This window comes from Solanum stenotomum, chromosome 8 (genome assembly GCF_019186545.1).
Source record: "Solanum stenotomum isolate F172 chromosome 8, ASM1918654v1, whole genome shotgun sequence".
NCBI lineage: Eukaryota > Viridiplantae > Streptophyta > Magnoliopsida > Solanales > Solanaceae > Solanum > Solanum stenotomum.
The window spans coordinates 3,866,848-3,886,045 of NC_064289.1; the positions used below are offsets into that span (position 1 = coordinate 3,866,848).

The 19,198-nt window shown below is 35.5% G+C and overlaps 2 protein-coding genes and 1 pseudogene across 2 annotated transcripts; all 3 read left to right on the forward strand.

The window, feature by feature from the left end:
- The first annotated feature begins 629 nt into the window (after positions 1–629).
- Positions 630–9,747, forward strand: LOC125873232 (ABC transporter G family member 3). The gene is made up of 12 exons (XM_049554133.1): positions 630–747; positions 1,591–2,212; positions 2,302–2,381; positions 3,452–3,738; positions 4,686–4,857; positions 5,740–5,853; positions 6,190–6,318; positions 7,309–7,500; positions 7,737–7,823; positions 8,700–8,972; positions 9,273–9,380; positions 9,482–9,747. Exons 2-12 carry the CDS (start codon positions 1,741–1,743, stop codon positions 9,737–9,739), a joined length of 2,172 nt encoding a protein of 723 aa, XP_049410090.1. The 5' UTR covers positions 630–747; positions 1,591–1,740; the 3' UTR covers positions 9,740–9,747.
- An 859-nt stretch (positions 9,748–10,606) lies between these two features.
- LOC125874401 (dolichol kinase EVAN) lies at positions 10,607–18,025 on the forward strand. Its single transcript, XM_049555282.1, has 14 exons — positions 10,607–10,998; positions 11,289–11,401; positions 12,789–12,977; positions 13,089–13,193; positions 14,153–14,223; positions 14,301–14,381; positions 14,485–14,696; positions 15,533–15,722; positions 15,820–15,885; positions 16,362–16,450; positions 16,540–16,654; positions 16,935–16,986; positions 17,069–17,163; positions 17,581–18,025. The coding sequence occupies exons 1-14, from the start codon at positions 10,754–10,756 to the stop codon at positions 17,692–17,694; spliced, it is 1,737 nt and encodes a 578-aa protein (XP_049411239.1). The 5' UTR covers positions 10,607–10,753; the 3' UTR covers positions 17,695–18,025.
- On the forward strand, positions 11,698–12,348 carry LOC125874402 (mannose-P-dolichol utilization defect 1 protein homolog 2-like; annotated as a pseudogene).
- Positions 18,026–19,198: the final 1,173 nt, after the last annotated feature.

The following is a 19,198-nucleotide window of genomic DNA, read 5'->3' on the forward strand; positions in this document are numbered from 1 at the left end:
TTTTATTTTTCTTTTATTTTATGTCATTAAATAATTTTTTTATATATGAAAAAAGAACCTAAAAATATTATTTTCCTCGATTTAATTTTTCACCTACTATCTCATCCAGCAGTAATATAAAATATTCCCTTGTTTACACCGGCAAACGCTTCTCCAAAGGGCGACCCTCTCGAGTTTCCGGCATTGAAGTAGCCTTTCGTCGCCCTACCAAACGAAAGAAGTTACTGTCAAACTACTCGCCCTATTGAAGTATCAAAGGTGCGCTCAGCCCGGTGACTAGGAAATAAGTTTGCCCTTGAATTGAAGTGATGAGGTCGAAAAGAGAGAAGTAGGGCTCCTATTGACTAAAGGTTGGTTCATCATCTATATTTATTTTAAAATTTACACGCTTTTTAAGAAATAATTATATTTTCTTCAAATGTTAAAAGTTAAAACTGATGATCAAATTGAATTTATTTATTTTTATATCAGAAACTGAAAATCTATTAATAGTGCACTGTATACAAGTTCAATTTGTCCCTATCTCTCTTTTTTCTTGAAAGAATAAGAAAAAGTTACTTATTTAAAAGAAAAATTCTTAATTGGACCAAATATATATTGTATAGAAATAGCACCGCACTGTTTGTTTTCGGGTCAAAAAGGATCCATAAATCTCATAATTGTACTCAACACTTCAGTCTCACTCTTCCTTGTTACTTGTCTGGTTTCCACTATCAGCCTTCATCATTTGTTGCTATTTCGATCCAGGTTCGTGCTTTCTGCTCTCCATCTTCATTATTTGTTCAACAACTTCACTTGTTTTTATTTTTTTGGACTCACTATCTTGAAGTTCGAGCCTACTTGCAGCTTTTTGGCGTTTATCGTATGAAGTTTAAGCTTTTTTTTTTTTTTTCAGTAGTTCAATGGTGCTTGTTAGCATTTGCGGTGCTTAAGTTTTTTTTTTTTTTCTTGTGTGCTTCTGTATTTTCTCTTTTGGGGTTAACGGGTTTTATGGAGTTAAGTGAGTTCAGTGTTCTGTTTGTGAAAGGTGTTTGTTAGAGCAGAAAAGGTTTGTGCTTTATGTTCTCTGAAGTTCCCAAATGAACAAAATTATGCTTTGAGTTGCTAGAGAGAAAAAGAGAAAAAAGGGGTTCTTTAATACTAATGTTTTCATGTATGTAGGATTTATTTATGTAGGTCATCAGCTTCTGATAGACAGTTACTTGTTTTTATTTTTCTTCAATATCTTTTGATTTTTCAAAAGCCTATGTGAGCTTTCTCAAAGCATAGGAAAGGAGGAGGGTTGCTGCAGGATCTGGCCTACCTAAAAAAGGGTGACAGCCAGCCTAGGATAGTTTAACAATGATGAATCTTCTGAATACTTCTCATGTAGAAGAAATAGATATAGAAGATTCATATAGCCGACCCCAACTAACCTGGGTTTGAGTTGTAGTTGATTGATTGATTTATATATTTTGATCCTTTGCAACTATAGTTGATGCTGAAGGCACAAAAGGAGAATTTGTCCCAGTGCTTAAAATGTATTGTCTTTTGTTGTTCTTTTCATAACGAGCTATCTGTGGTGCTTGTTAACTATTGTTGTTTTTACAGGGCTGGAAAACGTTTTATAAACTGGTGAAGTTGGTCTAAGGAGGAATCAGTTATGATATATTGATTTCCTTGTGGAACGAATTTTCTTGTGAACCTTCAGTTCAGTGTTCCATTCTGGAGTAGTTAGACAGAATTGGAGAACTCCATAGGATGGACGAAATACAATCCCAATCAGATCATTATAGGTCTCCATCTTCTTCAGTGAGTAGTCCAGCTAATAGGTTACCGTCAAGTAATTTCTTCTACTCAAGGAAACCTGGCGCACTTAGACAGCCAATTTCATTTGAAGATTCACCTGTTTGGGATGAGACAGATATAGAGGTCAAAGTGGACGAAGGAGGTGATTCTATTAATGCTGCGACTACACCACCCTCCCCTTCTCTGTCAAAGATCAATAGTGGTTCCTTGCCATCTCCTTCTTTAATAGAGAGGGAAGTTGTTACAAGGAAGATTACAGGAGCTTCTATTGCATGGAAGGACTTGACTGTAACTATAAAGGGAAAAAGAAAATATTCTGATAAGGTGGTCAAGAGTTCGCATGGTTATGCATTACCTGGAACAATGACTGTCATCATGGGTCCTGCCAAGTCAGGGAAATCAACACTCTTGAGAGCCCTTGCAGGTTTGTGGAATTCAATATGTAGTCAGTTTATAGAAAAACATCCAGTTGTTTATATATGTGTCTGAGCTAGATTTCTTTCTCTTCTTTAGGAAGGTTACCTGATTCAACGAGAATGTATGGTGAGGTGTTTGTAAACGGGACAAGAAGGCACATGCCGTATGGTTCCTATGTATGTTGTAAGCATTTACTGTCATTTGTAGTCATGCTTGTATTCTTAATATGAAAAGATATAGGTCTGGACTGTGGACTTTGATAGCTTTGTTTTATAGTTTACAAAAATATATTAGCTGTTGTTCACTCTGAACTGATCTTTGGAATATAAAATCATAATCACTCTCCTAGTAATGACTACTGGTTCAGTGAGTTGATTGCCCCTGCTTTCTCTCTTTAATTCATCGACCAATCCTTTGGCTCTTTTACAAAAAGTGATATGTGTGTCCCTTTGGCAAGAAGATGTCACCTTTTGAAGCAAAACAGTTGTGCAGCTGCTTCTAATGATGTGGCATAATTTCATGTAACTGATGTTTGGAAATCCCTTCTTCATCTTTTACCCCTTTTTAGTAGCGCAATATGGCTTATTCCCTGGTTGCGTTAGGAGTTGCCGGTATGAATTTAGGCCTGTGAATCCCTAAGCTTTAGATTAAAATCATTCTTTCCATCTCAACCAATGTCCTTCTTGCCCAAGGGGATCTGAAAACCATATTTTCAATAGGTTTGAGCATGCACATCTACAATCATATACTTACATCATCCAATATAGACATTGAAAATAATAGCTCAAATGTTAAAGGTGGTAGGCTAGAAATCATGTTATTATTAAAATACATAAAGTACGAGTAGTTTATTTGGTTTGAATTTGGGTTAAGAAGTGTTGTACTTCTGAGCTTTTTGGAAGAAAACTTCAATTTAATCAAGTACTCCCTCCGGTCCAAAATAATTGTTGTTTTAGGCTTGGACAAATGTATTAAGGATTTCACTCACTCCTAAAAAAGAAAGATTTTGACTAAAGTTCCTGATTTTCTTTTCTTTTTAGGTTGACACAATTAGCAAGGTCAAATTTGAAAAGAAAAATAATTAAATAACCTCTTGGTTTTGTGAAACATCACATATTTTGGACCAACTTTTAAAGGCTAAAATGTCAATTAATTTGGACGGGAGGAAGTAGTTAGAAAGTGGGCACTAGTTTTCCTTGTTTTGTCAGCTTGTGCCTTCTGACATGTAAAATGTACTCATTTGCAGGGATATGTTGACAGAGAAACTACTCTTATTGGATCATTATCTGTGCGTGAATTCCTATACTACTCAGCTTTGCTACAGCTTCCTGGTTTCTTTTGTCAGAGAAGGAGTGTGGTGGAGGATGCTATAGATGCTATGTCACTGGGAGATTATGCTAATAAACTTATAGGCGGCAACTGTTACATGAGAGGTCTTCGAAGTGGTGAGAGGAGGCGTGTCAGCATTGCCCGGGAACTTGTTATGAGACCACATATTTTATTTATTGATGAACCCCTTTATCATCTTGACAGGTTCTCTTCTTACTTCTCGTTTTAAAATCACAACAGTTTTTTATTGAAGTTCATTGGGTTTACATTGACATATTTAGTATCCATAACTGCATTCGTGATCTTCGTAGTGACTAGATTACTTGAATTAGTAGCACAAAATAGCTGTCAAATTGTGTACTATGCTTTAGCTGCTAAAATAGCTAACAGCCAAATATTTGGTATGTTCTAGTTTTTCTGTCCAATAAAAGCATATAAGATACTAATGCTCCGTGTCTGTTTGACAAGTTAATTAGTCATAAAGATTGATTTTCTTGTCTTATATAGTATGTGCATGTGGTGACTGAGAAAGACCATGTCATTCATTGAACTATTGAAGTATGTCACTAAAGTTGGTATATGTCGATTCATGCTGGAAGTTTATATGATTTGAAAGGTCAATTAGTAAATATTTCAGCATTTTGGGCGAACTGTGTTAATATTAAAAGGCTACAAGCTTTCTTTGGGAAAGACCTGCTAATTAAACTTAGGTTGCTAGCTTAGTGCATGCAGGTCTCTCTTAGGAGTTGGTTATCAGAAGATTTGTGGTCTCCTTATATGGACTTGGTAATCTTGCCCTTATGAGCTAACTTTTGGGGTTGAATTAGGCACAAGTGCCATAGCTTTACATGGTTCCCGAGTCATACATGAACATCAAGTTAAGGGTTGAGGGAGAGAACATGTGATAGATGGTGATTTTCTTATTTGATGTTTTGGAAATTGATTTTTTTGTAGCATATTCAAAATGAACTGTAGGTTTCCAACTGAATGAATATCCTGGTTCCCTACTCTCTAAAATTTTCCTTATTAATTCTCGTGTTTTTGACTTGCTATATTTTATGGTTGAGACTTGATGCTCTTGAATATCTTCTTCCTGTCAAAAATTATGAACTACTGTAAGTTAGCTGATGTTTAGTTCTTGTTATGTTCAGCGTTTCTGCACTTCTGATGATGGTTACATTGAAGAAGCTTGCCACCTCTGGCTGCACTCTGATATTCACCATTTGCCAAAGCAGTACTGAAGTATTTGGCCTTTTTGACCGAATTTGCCTCCTCTCAAATGGAAAGACATTGTTTTTTGGTGAAACTTTGGCTTGCTTACAGGTAATTTTACTTTGGTATGCTTCCTTACACTGTCCATCTTGGTTCAGGGGAAGACGTTGGTTTTCTTAACAGTCATGCCTGCATCAAACAAAGGCATTGGATAATGAATGATACTTTTTTTCCTGCAATATGGGTTTGTTGGGTTTTCCTTTAATAAGAGAGACCCAGAAGTGGCTGTGGTTTATCTGAATAGGAAGAAGTCAATTGTTAGTCAGATGATATCCATTTGAAGAGAGAAATGAGCCCATGCAGTTGATTTGGCTGAAGTTCTTTATTTGTTCTCATTTTGCATTGAAGAAGCCAAGAATAGTTTAGCAATGTTGAAGTAAATATTTACTCAAGTTAGGATGGTTACTCTAGGGAACATGTCTTTTATTGGAGTGAAGTCTTGCAGGATAAGGTTGTGTCAGTAGGACATATTTGAAGTGCGAGGGTCCAGGTTTCATAGTCCAAGTTGTTACTTAGCAGCTTATTTCCCTACAAAGGTATAGCCTCTTATACGGTTTCCTTACACACTGGAATAAATCAACAAAGTTCAGTTTGTTGGTTTCTGACAAGAAGGAAGTAGTCTAGAGAAATACTGTTGAGTGTTGACAAATTTTCCAATGGACTAAATGTTTCAGAATCCATGGATAGTAGTGGTTGGAAGAAAGAATATGGGTTCCTGTGGAAAATCAGTCAATGTTAACGGGGATTCGGACTGGACAAACTTACTTAAGAGGGCATGGAGGAAGATCAGTTCCCAAGTGTGTAACAATTGTGAAATACTACTAGAAATACATAGCACTTGAAATGTTTATTTTCTGTTCATTATGTTTGATATCATACTTTGTTCTTTATGTTACTAATTGTTAGAGACTAACATATCATTTAATTGTGAAGCACTTCTCGAATGCTGGATTTCCTTGTCCAATTATGCAAAGTCCTTCTGATCACTTCTTGCGTGCTATAAACACAGAATTTGACAGGATTATTGCGATGTGCAAAAGCTGGCAGGTATATGCCTATAAGCATTCAAAGCTCTGTTTTCCCCCTTAAAAACTCAATTCTAATGGTTAAAGATAGTGATTGATTTGTTGAAAAATTATTAGGATGTTGGAACAATTCTAGCTCAGTTCATTGTACTACCTCTTTTCTCCGTATTTGTGCTATTGTTTTATTGTGCTGGGGAAAGATCTTTGAGAAAGGAACAAAAAGAAATTCTTTTGCTATAAGATTCAAAATGAAAGTTCAAAGATCCTCATCTGTTCTGTGGCCACCCTATCCCCTCCTCCTTCACAACACTAAAAGGAAAGATGTTCCTTAATGTTTGTGCTTTTGTCATCTCAACAGGATAATCATGGAGACTTATCATCAGTGAGCATGGATACTGCCATCGCTATACGTACCATTGAAACAACTTATAGATCATCAGCAGATGCTGCTGCTGTTGAATCAATGATAGTGAAGCTTACTGAGAAGGTACATTTATCATTGAAAAGAGAAGGTATGTAATATGTTTGTAATAATGAAACTTACCAAGAAGGTATGTTTTTTCACTGTTGTCACTGTTGACATCATGGGTAGTACTATCAACTTTGCTCGATCTTATTCCAAGAACTTTTCTAAGTGTCAAGTAGATCTAGGCAATGCATACTTTAGTGTGACCACTAGATAGTAGGAAGTATTCCGACTTTGATATGAACTAACTACATAAACTCATAAGTTGTTAAGCCTGCGTGCTCTGGACAGTAATATAATTCGAGCATTCTCATGAAGGATGCTCTTTTATTGGCTTTGGTTTGTTTTGAAAAACTAGATTGTCCTCAATTATCATTATCTTCTTGTGTGAACTGAAGTTTTTGGTTTCTTTAAGCGTAGAATGGAGCAGAAGTTGTCACTGTCCATTTCAATATTTTAAAAAATGCTATTAATTTTAGTTCCTTGGTCATTTAAAGCAGTTTATAGTCCTTGCTATTGTGTTAGTACCCCCATAAAGAGTTATTTATGCCAATCTCCAAGTTAGAGTTTCCTCCAATCTCTGTTCCTTGCAATACCAAAGTTCTTTAACAGTAGAGGCAATTTGACAGCCTGTTGAAGTATTTTTGAACTCAATGCATTACTCCCTCTACTCTAAAAAGAATACCAAAATTTGGAATAAGAGTGTCATACAATTTAGTTTACGTCTATTTCATACATTGATTTATAATCTTTAAAAATAGTAATTTCTCTATTGAGAATCTACATAAAAAGTCTTTATTCAAAAAAACAGTTACATAAAAAGTACCAGAAGTCACTATTTTTTATAATTAGAACTAGTTCAAGGAATATTTGATAAGATCATTGTCAAGTAGAAAAAATGGCTTAGAAATCCTCAGAATGTACAATAATAAAAGTTTTAGTGGTCAAACGGCTATACTTACAGCCTGAGCTTCAATATAGTGTCTGATCTCTTGCATTTTGTCCTTTCAGGAAGGTCCATCACTCAAAAGAAAGGGAATGGCAGGAAATGCAACACGAGTTGCAGTTTTGACTTGGAGATCTTTATTGATTATGTCAAGGGAGTGGAAATATTATTGGCTAAGATTGATTCTTTATGTGTTTCTTGCCCTCTGTATTGGCACTGTGTTTTCTGGATTGGGGCATTCCTTGTTTTCTGTCATGGTAAGCGAATAACTAAAAAATAAAACCTGTCTCTTTCCTTTTGCATGTCTAAACTCTAATACAGTAGTCCATCAATATGATGTTTGTGCACCAGACCTCCAGTTTTTCTGGTTACACAGTACTTGAAATAATCATGGACTGAGTTGATATTACTGTTTTTTTTCTCATGATAAATATTTGTCATTACTAGCTCTTGTTTTCAGTATGCAAACTATGATATTTTTCTTGCCATGCAGAGAAGAGTAGCAGCAATATTTGTATTTGTTTCATTCACCTCTCTGCTAGGCGTCGCCGGTGTACCTTCACAGTTGAAAGAGATCAAGGTGATGCGAGCAACTTATTTGTGTTTCCTCTTTATAATGTACAAGCATGCTTCTGTGAAACTAATATATGTGAACACCATGTTCGAATGAATCCGGTACATGTGTGTATTTAAGAATCAAGGTTTGTTTTGTAGGCTGAGAGTGGACTATACACCTTCATAGAAATGTGATCCTCATTCTAGTCTTTTCTTCAGTCTCATGAACTACAGTTTCCCCTTAACCCTGCGTGTCATAATCTATATATTGCACTCTTACTGTAATTTTTCTGTTGCCCAAAGGACTATTATATCATCATTCAAACTTCTAGTTCAAATTAGTGGGGTGAAATGTAGACAAATACTGAGTTGAAGTGACAAATTCTCAGGACCAGGGTTCTCCAATAGCTGAACTATCTGGACTTATCGCTAGAAATGTGACATTTCTGGCTTGGTCTATTAAATCATATTCCTATTTCAATCTCATCAGTCCTGGAAAGTTAGCCTTTGAACTTGATTTCTCTAAGAAGCTGGGAACCTTTAGTATGATGTTTGATGAGGTGCAATATTGATATCAGCTTTTATTTTTAAGATAAGCCATTCATAATTAGCATTGCATTTAATGTGGATTGTGCTATGGATTTAGTTTTTACTAATAACCTAATCATACACTAAGATGTATAGCAAAGGCGGCAAATTGATATCCCAATGACATCTAGGTCTTGTATTTTAGAGTACTTAGATAGTGAGTGTTCCCCTCAAATTAAGTGAACTTTTCAATTTATTATTGTTACTTTCTTTTATTAACTTTGGTTTTGTTATTCACCCTGATAATGAGTTATTATTGGTATCCTCATCCAGTTCAAAAATCAACCTAATCAACATCATGATGACTTTGCAGATATATACCTATGAAGAATCAAACCAGCATTCTGGGGCATTTGTTTTCCTACTTGGGCAGCTTTTTGCTAGCATCCCTTTCTTGTTTCTCATCTCCATTTCGTCAAGTCTGGTCTTCTATTTTCTAATTGGACTGCGAGATGAGTTCAGCTTGCTGATGTACTTTGTGCTGAATTTCTTTGCGTGTCTATTGGTAAATGAGGGTCTGCTGCTGCTGGTTGCTTCCATTTGTCAAAATATCTTCTGGAGCATCTTAAGTTTTGTGTCCATACATGTGAGTTCTGCCTGAAATCTAAATTTGCAAGATATGATTTACTATTGGATGAGTTACATTCTTTCCCTTTCCCTTTGGTGTAATATTGTATTCTATTGATTGGAAAGTATGCAGTGATTGTAGCTGTGTGTGTTCCTAATGTGTCGTAAGGGGAATCAAGGTAGTTGGGGGTATCTGAAATGCGTGCAATTCTAGTGTTATATAGGATTCTTGTAGTAGGAGTATCATTTAATTATCATTTCATGTTGAGTTGAGAGCCCTAACTTTTTCATTCAACGGCTATCTTATCTCGTATTTCAGGTGATAATGATGCTTTCTGCTGGCTTTTTTAGAATCAGAAGTGCTTTGCCTAGACCAGCATGGATGTACCCCATTTCTTATATAGCTTTTCATACTTACTCTATCCAGGTAAGTTTGAGACTTGGCTTGAAGTCATAATTAAGTGCATACATTTTCTTGATCACTGGTTATCTATCAGGAAAATCATATTAATGGATTTCTTTTACCAGGGACTGTTGGAGAACGAGTACATCGGAACTTCTTTTGCAGTGGGGCAGGTGAGAACCATATCTGGTTATGAGGCTCTGGGAAATGTATATGACATATCTGATGACAGCAACTCTAAGTGGAAAAATTTACTGGTGCTGTTTGTTATGGCTGTTGCATACAAAGTTGTCATTTTTATTCTGCTCAAGTGTTGTATTAGGAAAAACCACTCTGCCCACAAACTTTTCTGCTGTAACCAAAACAGAAAGGATTACAAATAGATGCTATACTATAGCAACTTCAGTTTCAGTTTCAGTTTCTAGGTGTTTATTGCTTATAAAATTGGCAATTGAGAGCATGGAAGTTCTTTTTTTCACAAATTTCATAAACCTTGTATGATTAGCGTGTCATCTACTTCTCTAAAAGAAAACTATTCCTTGCTCCTTTGGTCCATTCTAGTTGTAGTGCTTACTAAATATAATTATCATTTTAATAAAAATTAAGATATAATTAATGGTTAGTTATTACCTTTAATCTTAATTAATGTGGAGGGATCAATACATCGAAAACGAGAATAGTGTTTAATTGAAATTACAAAGTAAACAAGTACAATTTAACTAGTTGTTCTTTTAGTTAATATTTTCTTAAGAGAAGTAACATGACGAGTAAAATGGATTGGAGTGAGGGTGTTTAGTTGAAGACTAACATGGTAGTGGACTGCCAACCACATGGGGAAAATGAATAATATTATTTTCTTCATTTCAAAAGGAAAATTACCTTGTATAAATGCTTTACTAAAATAATATTTATTTATTTGTTTGTAAAAGAGTACTCCCTCCGTTTCATTTTATGTGAGGTAGTTTGATTCGACATGAAATTTAAAAAAGAAATGAAGATTTTTAAAATTTGTGGTCCAAAATGAATGATAGAAATTTGTGTGGCTGTAAATCATTTCATTAATAGTAAAATAGATATTTTATAATTAAATTGTTATTTTATATAAAAATATGTCATTCTTTTTTGAAAGGACTAAAAAGGTGAGAGAGTACTTTTTTATATATTTAGCTGATCAATATTGACGTAGGGCCAAACATGTAACTTTTCATCTTGAAGAAGGGCTTTATGCAATCCAAAAAAAAAAGAAAAAAGGGGAAAATCCGTTGACAAGTTCAAGGCGTAGATCAGTTGACAGTTCAACAGCCTATAAAAACCCGGTGCGCGCCAAACCCACCGAATTCCTCCCAGTTCACACGGGTCCGCGGATTTCTTCTGGTTTACGCCTCTGGTCAAAATGTATGATATTTTTCAATTCAATTTCAATTTCAGCTACTGATACATCGAATCCCATGGCTTCATCGTCGTTTCTCACCGGCGAGCGAGCTGTGGTAGCACTATTCATTGCTTGGATTGTCTTCTCCGTCCCTCAATCTCTCCTCTCCGAATCTCTCTCCCTTTCTCTCCTCTCGCTTCTCGCCCTCTCCGTTGAGATCTCCGTCGATGCCTCTTCTTCAGTTCCCCTCTCTCACTTCTTCAAAACCAGGTTAGTTTTACTGCAATTATTATCCTGAATGAAATGATTTTTTAGGTGAGCACGGGCCGGGCCGGGCGGAAATATGACAGGTAAAAGAGCTTGGGAGTGAAACATTTGAAGTTGCAACCACTAGGCTGCATCTTCAATTTACAATTTTACATAGTTTTCCCTTTGATTTATGTTGTTCGTTAAATTGGAAATCTGGGGTTGAGCAGGGCTTATTTCTGAATTGAGTGTTTTTTTTGCTTGTTAAATGTACAGTTTTGGTTTATATACATAGTCTTGGTACTGTTTTTCAGGCCTGGTGCTTCATCAGGGATATTTTTGGGGGCAGTAACGCTGCCTGGTGTTATGGTATCGAAGTTGATTCAGATGTCAAGAGCAGTATCTTTAAATCAATCTGGAAGTGAAGGTAGAGCACTCATTTTTGAGTAAATTGAGCTTTTGTAGTTTGAGTACTTCGTATTATATTGGGAGCAAATATTTTCCCCGTCCCCCCGACTCCCGAGAAAATACTGCAGGGAGTGGACCACGACATTGTCATTAACAAGGCAATCTACGTTGATCAGAAATTTCAGAAATGAGCTCTTTCTTTAAGGATTCACCCTTCGTGTATTACCTCAAAGTGCTTCGTTCAATCAAACCTAATTTCTTAGTTGTACAATAAGACCAAAAACAATCCATAAGAATTTTGTTGATCTCATCAAGATGGTTGAGCTCAAGTTTCTTGGATTGGATTTGGTTGTGTTGTGGGAACCCATAGCAAAGGTGAATTCCTGGAAAATGATTGTTTGCTTCCGTTAATCCAAGCTCCTTGGTTATGCTATTGTGGCTGCCTCCACCACTGTTAAACTACATCAAATATTGAAAATGCTGCAATGCTGAAGTGTTAGTGTTGTGAGCATTGAGCTTGAAGTAGTTGGTTATACCATTGCTTTAGAATGCTTTTCTTTTGATTCAAGCTATCATTCTGGTTGCAATCATCTATTATTTTTCTCAGCCTTTGGGAGCGAAGACATGGATTAGAGCATTATCATATTGTGCTATAGCCCCATCTGTTTTGGCAGATCAAATTGATCCCATCCTTTTTGAGGCCTCATATACCCCTCAGCACACAATTTTCTTTTTGCTAGTATGCCCAGATCTGGAAGAGTTTTAAGAACAGAAGTACTGGGGAGCTAAGCTGTTTAACCTTTTTAATGAACTTTGGTGGTTCCTTGTTAGATTTTTACCAGTTTTGAATTTGTAATTGTTGCATAAATACCATGACACTTGGGTAAAAGAAAGTACTTATTGTTATTTACCCTCCATCTCTAAAATGCTACATTCGAATCACTTGAAAAATCTTCGTAAACTGGTTCTTGCAAGGATAATTCATTGATGAGCAAATGAAGCACTGTTTTGTTTTTTTAAAAAAATTAATTCAAATGAAGCAATAATGACAGTGAAAGTGCAGTATGAAGAAGGATAACTGTACTGTAAATTGATAAGTTTTAAAGTACTATTTTCTGTATTCACGTAGCTGACTGTTGAATCTCCAATCTTAAATATTGTCAAGTTACTTCCCTTCTTGTGATGTTTCTACATGGAGAAACCCTGTCTAGTAGAGGAAATGTGTAATCTTGCTTCTGCTTGTGTAGCTGAGAACAAGTTTTTTTTTAATATTTATTTATTCACCTAATAGGTTGATTTCCATCAGTCACTTCAAAGTATTGGCGAGTTTGTATTCAGAAATTATGTTGAATTCTACCTTGCCTCACCTGTATGACTGACTTGTTTTAGTTTTGACCTTTTAACAGAGCTTGAAAACCTGCAACTACTGTATTGGGTGACATCTGCAAGTTGCTACACGGTGCTAGCTTACCTCTGCTTCATTTTTTACCAACAATCAGACAGCAAGAATTGTGCTACTTCTCGATGTAGCTTAAGTTGTATAGCATTGTATTTTGTAGTCTGCTGCGTGTCTTTTGCTGTGAAATCTCATTGTGGTAGGTCAACTTCTCTTTCTTTATATTCACTTTTTGCTTCATTGGTCAACCTAGTAAGTTGCTGACAGCTATGTACTCCTTAACAACTCTTTTGGTGAACTTCTCCTGCAGGGTGGTATACAGCAGCTATCTTATTGTGGCTATTCTCTCATGGATATGCAGCAGTAAAATTAATTCAGAATATTCTCCACACTTTTCCAGCATGTGCTTCAATTGGTTGGTCATGTTACTATATTTTTTACTTTACTAAATCTCAAGTATCGCAAACTATTAAATTGCACACTTGATATGAAGGTCCACCCTGTTGTGCGGAAATTCAGTTCACATTCACTCTCCACTAATCACAACAAAACTATGATTTTTCGGCAAGTTGCTATAGACAATATGAAACAACAACTATTTATCTAGAGCTTCATTCCGCCCATTTACCTGTTTCTCTTATTCTTTTCTCGTGATATCTTGTAGTTGATCTTTCAGAAAGGAACAGCCTAAAATTAAAAAAATTTAAAAGTTGACAGCTAAATTTAGTTTTTTTAAACTCTTTTCATGTGCTTAATTTAGGGCTACTCATATTTTGGGTTCTGTTAGTGAGAGTTTAAACTATTTTTTGATAATAATGATCTTTTTTTGTTTTATATGTCATCTTAAATTTGCATTAAATGATATATACAGATTGATTTTCTTTAAGAAAGAAGTATGGTTCGTGTTGAATGCAATATGTTTTTTTATTTAAAATTTGTATAATGGCTCTAAACCTTGATATTTATTTGGAAACATCTCTCGCCTATTAGAGAAGATTAAAGCTACTTGGGTATTGTAGTGTCTTTCTGTTGCAGGATTGGGTTCTATTCATTGATTTTATCTCATCTGACATTTGAAAGAGAATTCCGATATATTTTATGTCCAATCTAAGGGATAAAACCTCTCTGATACCAATCTCTGATTTGATGACTTTGAACAGTGCCAAATATTAAGTTGCACTGTTAGAACATATGTTCTTCCACACAATCTTGCACTGTTAAGAGCATGTTTTAATTCCACACAATCTTTATTTCTTGTTATTTCAGAGATCAGAGCCTCAAAATCATTTGATATGTCCTATTTGGTTTGCTCTGTTTGATGACTGGTCCTCCAGTCCTCTGCACAGTTATTTACGTTCTTATTTCTCTTCTTAGGAGAAGCGCTACTGGCTACTGTTGGTCTTGTTATCTATTTTGGGGACATGCTAGCTTGTACTGCTGCTAAGGTTAGTTTCTCACATTTTACTTTCTCTGATAGCAGATGATATAGATACCTAACAAGCAGTGTTTTTTCTGTTAACAGTCCCATGGGTACTTTACTGCATCTAAGTTAGTGACTGTACCATATGGAATCCAAAGAAGTGAAGTTAGCGTTATTATTCAGGTATTATACATGCTGTTAACTTTCTAGGGCATTCTCCTCTTTCTGTGATCTAGAGTAAAAGGTTTCTGATTCACAGTATGTGAAATGTAACACTATGTTCCAGGGATTGATTATTGGCCTTCTTCTGTTCCCTATGCTGTTCAAATACGTACTTCAATTTCTTGAGCGAGCCAGCTTGGCATCTTCTAGAGATACCGTAGATAATCATATGAGGCGATCTTGTGTGTTCTACATTTCCCTCGCGTGTGTTCTCATTATAGCTGTACCATCATGGATGCAGCTTGTTCAAGATTTTCATGTGCACCCTTTTCTATGGTAAGCCTCCCTTCAGAACTTAACTCTTTTGGATAATTGCACATATTATGCTGGATATTGTTATTATGTTGCGTGATTTGGTTAACGGAGGTTTAGCTGGATGATTAACACTTGTGTTAGACAATTAGGCTTTTTAAACTGGACGTGCAAGCATGTGATAGACATTGAAAAACATGTGGAGATTTGATCCTTGATAAATATAATTGCGGCATGGCCTCTGGTCAGGTCTGTGAGTGTCACCCTCGTTATGCATGTAAATTGTAAGTGTATGTTATTCTAGAGGTCAATCTAATATTCAAATGTTGAATATTGAATAAACAGTTACCTGAGAACCCAAGGTATGACCTAGTGGTCAATGAAGTGGATTGAGAACCATGAGATCATAGGAAAAATCCCATTGGAAGCAAAAACACTAGGTGATTTTTCCCTAGCTATCCAAGCCTTGATAGACAGAGTAGCCCAGTGGGAGGTAGCTAGTACCTCGTGGAATTAGTCGACGGTTGCAAAAAAAGACATACATTTACCTGATTTTAAACAAAAAAAACATAGTTACCTGTTACCTTATATGATGCAAGAAGTTGTGTGTGACATCTAGCTAGTAGGTAAATAATACTTATTTAAAAAACAGGTACTGAATGAGAAGATAACAGGGTAGAGAAGAACTTTGCAGTGTCTAAATTTTCAATGTGTTCAGCTACCAGTTCTTTCATTCATACAGTGACTATCTCATATCACATTACTATGAATTAAATAACATATCATTTACCTCAAGACATCGATAAAGTGTTACTATCTTTTGTTTATAGTTTGGTTTTCTGTGTCTTCGATTGCTGCAGGGTATTAGATTTTGTTCTGTCAGAACCGCTTAAAAGGTTGTCGCTGTGTATCTATTGGTTGGTTGTTATTTATGTATCAGTTATCAGATTTTACAACATCTCTAAGAGCAGTAAGATTGAGAGGATTCTTCTTCGAAAATACTACCATTTAATGGCTGTTTCAATGTTTGTTCCTGCTCTCATACTTCAGGTGATTTGAGTTGAAATTCTTTAGGAAGTCTTTTTATTTCTTTTGGGCCCATTGTTTATTTCTATAGGAGTTGTTGACCATCTGTATCTTTCTGCAGCCGAAGTTTCTTGATCTGGCTTTTGGTGCAGCTTTGGCTATTTTCTTGATGTTGGAAACTATACGAGTAAGGTTTCCCTGACTCTCATTTTGTTTCTGGATATTGCAATTCAAAAGAATATTCAAATTAAAAGAACATTCCCAGTTTTAATTGGAAAAAAACAACATAAAACAGAATGTCTGTCACATAGATCAATTAGGGTGGTAAAGATTGTATTCAGTTTCAAGCTTATGCACACTTTTCAAATGAAGCCAAGCTTGCCAAGTAAACATATCTTATGTTCACTTCATTTTGACTTTGATGAAGCTTCTGGACACATTAAACAGCAATCCATCAGTAATATAACTGAAGTCTGAATAGTTTTGTTGCACTTACATTTCAGTCATGGAAGTATGTATATATATATACTTGTAAATGCGACATGTTCTAATGTTCTTTTTCTTTTTCAATGTTACTTAAGTTCTTGGTAACTTATTATAATTTCTGGCAATGCTTAAACAATTTATGGTGCTTCACAATATTTATCATCCCTTTTGAGGCAGATATGGAGAATCTGGCCCTTGGGACACCTTGTGCACCAATTTATGAATGCTTTTACAGATCATCGTGACACTGATCTTCTTGTTGTCAGGTTTGAAGTAGTTCCTCCATGGCATGAAATTAGTTGCAGCATATACATCTTCTTAACTCTTAACACATTTGCCTTCCTTCCACTTTCAGCCATTTTTCACTCTTATTAGGATGTGCGCTTCCTATCTGGTTGTCCTCTGGTTTTAATGACCGGCCATTAGCCCCTTTTGCTGGGATCTTGAGCCTTGGAATTGGAGATACAATGGTAAAGTCGCTATTCTTTGCTTGTCCTGTACCTTTTTCGATGCACTAGAACCCACTTGATGCTTGCTTGGAACCATGTGAATTGTGAATTGTGAATTGTGCAGGACAATGAAACCTACCTTGCAATCTCTCCATATCTGCTCATATATAAAATTTAATTTTTTTTCCAAGACAGGAATAATATTGATAATTTGGGCATTAGAGAATGAACTTACAGCTGTTGGATCATTATTGATTTGTCATTTATGCACTGTAAATTTTAATTGTAATCTTCTATATAGGCATCAGTGGTTGGATACAAGTATGGGGTCCTCCGCTGGAGCAAAACTGGCAGTATATCTCTGTTCCCTCTCTTGTTTCGTCATTGTTTCTTTTGTATCCCCTCACCATCTGAATCTACACATTCTCTTTGTAGAGAAAACAATTGAAGGCACTGCCGCTGGTATAACGTCTGTCCTGGCTGCATGCTCCATTCTACTTCCACTTCTAGCTACAACCAGATATGTTCAGGTCTCTCTCTCTCTCTCTCTCTGGACATGTACAAAAGGGTGTCGGCATGCATACCCATTCAGACCAAAAAAGGCTTCCATAAGTGCGTATTTATGAGAAAAGAAAGTTACATGGTCATGCTTTTACACTATTTGCAGTTATGCAGCTTAAATTTATTTTATCTAATGTTGAAGAAGCAAACTTCTGTGATCACCTTAAAATTAACCTCCTTCCTTATGAATAATGAACCTCATTTTAATTCTTTGATGGCCCCTAGTTATCCAAATTCATGTCTACTTGGGGAATTAATGTAGACACTGAAACACGTGAACTTTGTGCAACCTCTCAAATTTCCTTATATAAAATTTAACTATTGTCAAAAATCTTGTTCATTGAACTTTGAGGTTGATCTTTAATACTGTATTGGCAATTATGCAGAACTGGTTCTCTCTTCTTTTTGCGGTGACAATAAGTGGTCTATTGGAAGCCTACACTGCCCAACTGGATAATGCCTTCATACCTCTGGTGTTCTATAGTCTCCTGTGTCTGTGAACACCTATCTGCTGACCTGAACTTTAAACTACTTTTCTGAAAGACAAGATGCTGATCTTTCAACAGTACTGGTTTGGGCGCACACATTCTTTTTGTAGATATTACCGCTGTAGAGTTACATGACATGTACAATTAGATGGTAAACATCCTCCACCTCCAACCCTTAAGGTTGTGGGTTCGAGTCACCAATGAAACAAAAAGGTGGGAGCTCCTAAGGAGGGGTATAAAAAAAGTACAATAGGCTGATAGGAGAAAAAGCAAGAAGCTACTCTTTTTGTAATCTAGATGTAGAATTTGTTTCCTATAAAGCACAAAGTAAGACTATTTTTGAAATGTTTTAGCTGTAACTTTTGTCTTGCATACTTTATCCTCCTTCCCACGGTATGGATGTAAATGAATATTACAGTAATCTATCAGAGTTTACAGACACTAGGAGAAAAGTATTTGTCAAAGTTTCCATGGTATGTTAAACGAGCAGTAGTTCAAGCCTACCAGTGAAGTAGATTGATAAGAGCTAACAAAAACGTTTGCTCTGTTAACAGTTTATGTGGGGAACTTAAGCAGTAGTGAACTTGTTGGATAAGTGCCTCCTCAAATTTGTAGGTTCCTCATATGGTTTGATTTGGTATTTGAAATCCGAATGATGTTAGGACAGAGGGATAGTATATCTTAAGTAAGGATTACATAAAATAAGAAAAGACGTTTATTGTGTGCCACCACGTTAGAATTGCTTTTTTTGGGGGGTACACCACCATGTTAGAATGCTCCAGAGTACAGACTAGTACACTGTTACTCCTCGCGGATTACTATTTACGAACGATTTTTTCAATTATTTTGTTTTGTTGATTAGACTTTAAAAATAAACTAATTTACTTCTTCGAAACTAATTTAATATCAATCTTTTGATCATGAACCTTTTTCCCTCATCAGTTGGTGATGCCACTACAGAAATCAAAGTTAAACAATAAAAAGCCGGAAAATGACTGATTTTATTTCTTAGTTCGAATTAACTAAAACAATATCTCCCTTAGTTGAACCATCTCTAGGGATCATGAAAGATGTTTTACTATTTATCTATAGATTAATGATGATTTTTTCAGCAAAGTCTTATTTTTTCCTTAGTAACATTTGTTTGAGGTTCTGCAACTTCAATTTTTACAGAGTTTTTTTGAGTTTGTGAAAGATTTGAAAACTAAAGTTTGGAAATTATTTTTTATTTTTTTTTTAAAAAAACACTACTGATATATTAATAAGATGATTTCATGTGCCGATGTGCGCCGTGAATTATTATATATGTCCTTGTCTTTCATTAATGAAGTGTTGGGGTCGGTAGGAAAAAAATAATAAAAGGAGAAATATTGAGAGCAAGTGAAAGGAGAAAATAATAGAAGATATTAAATAAAATTTAATTAGATTTATACACGTGCTTAATTAAAACGTGTTTTTTTTTTTCTATAGAAGAAGAAGTTTATAGTATTTTTTCTTCTAGAACTGAATTGAAAAG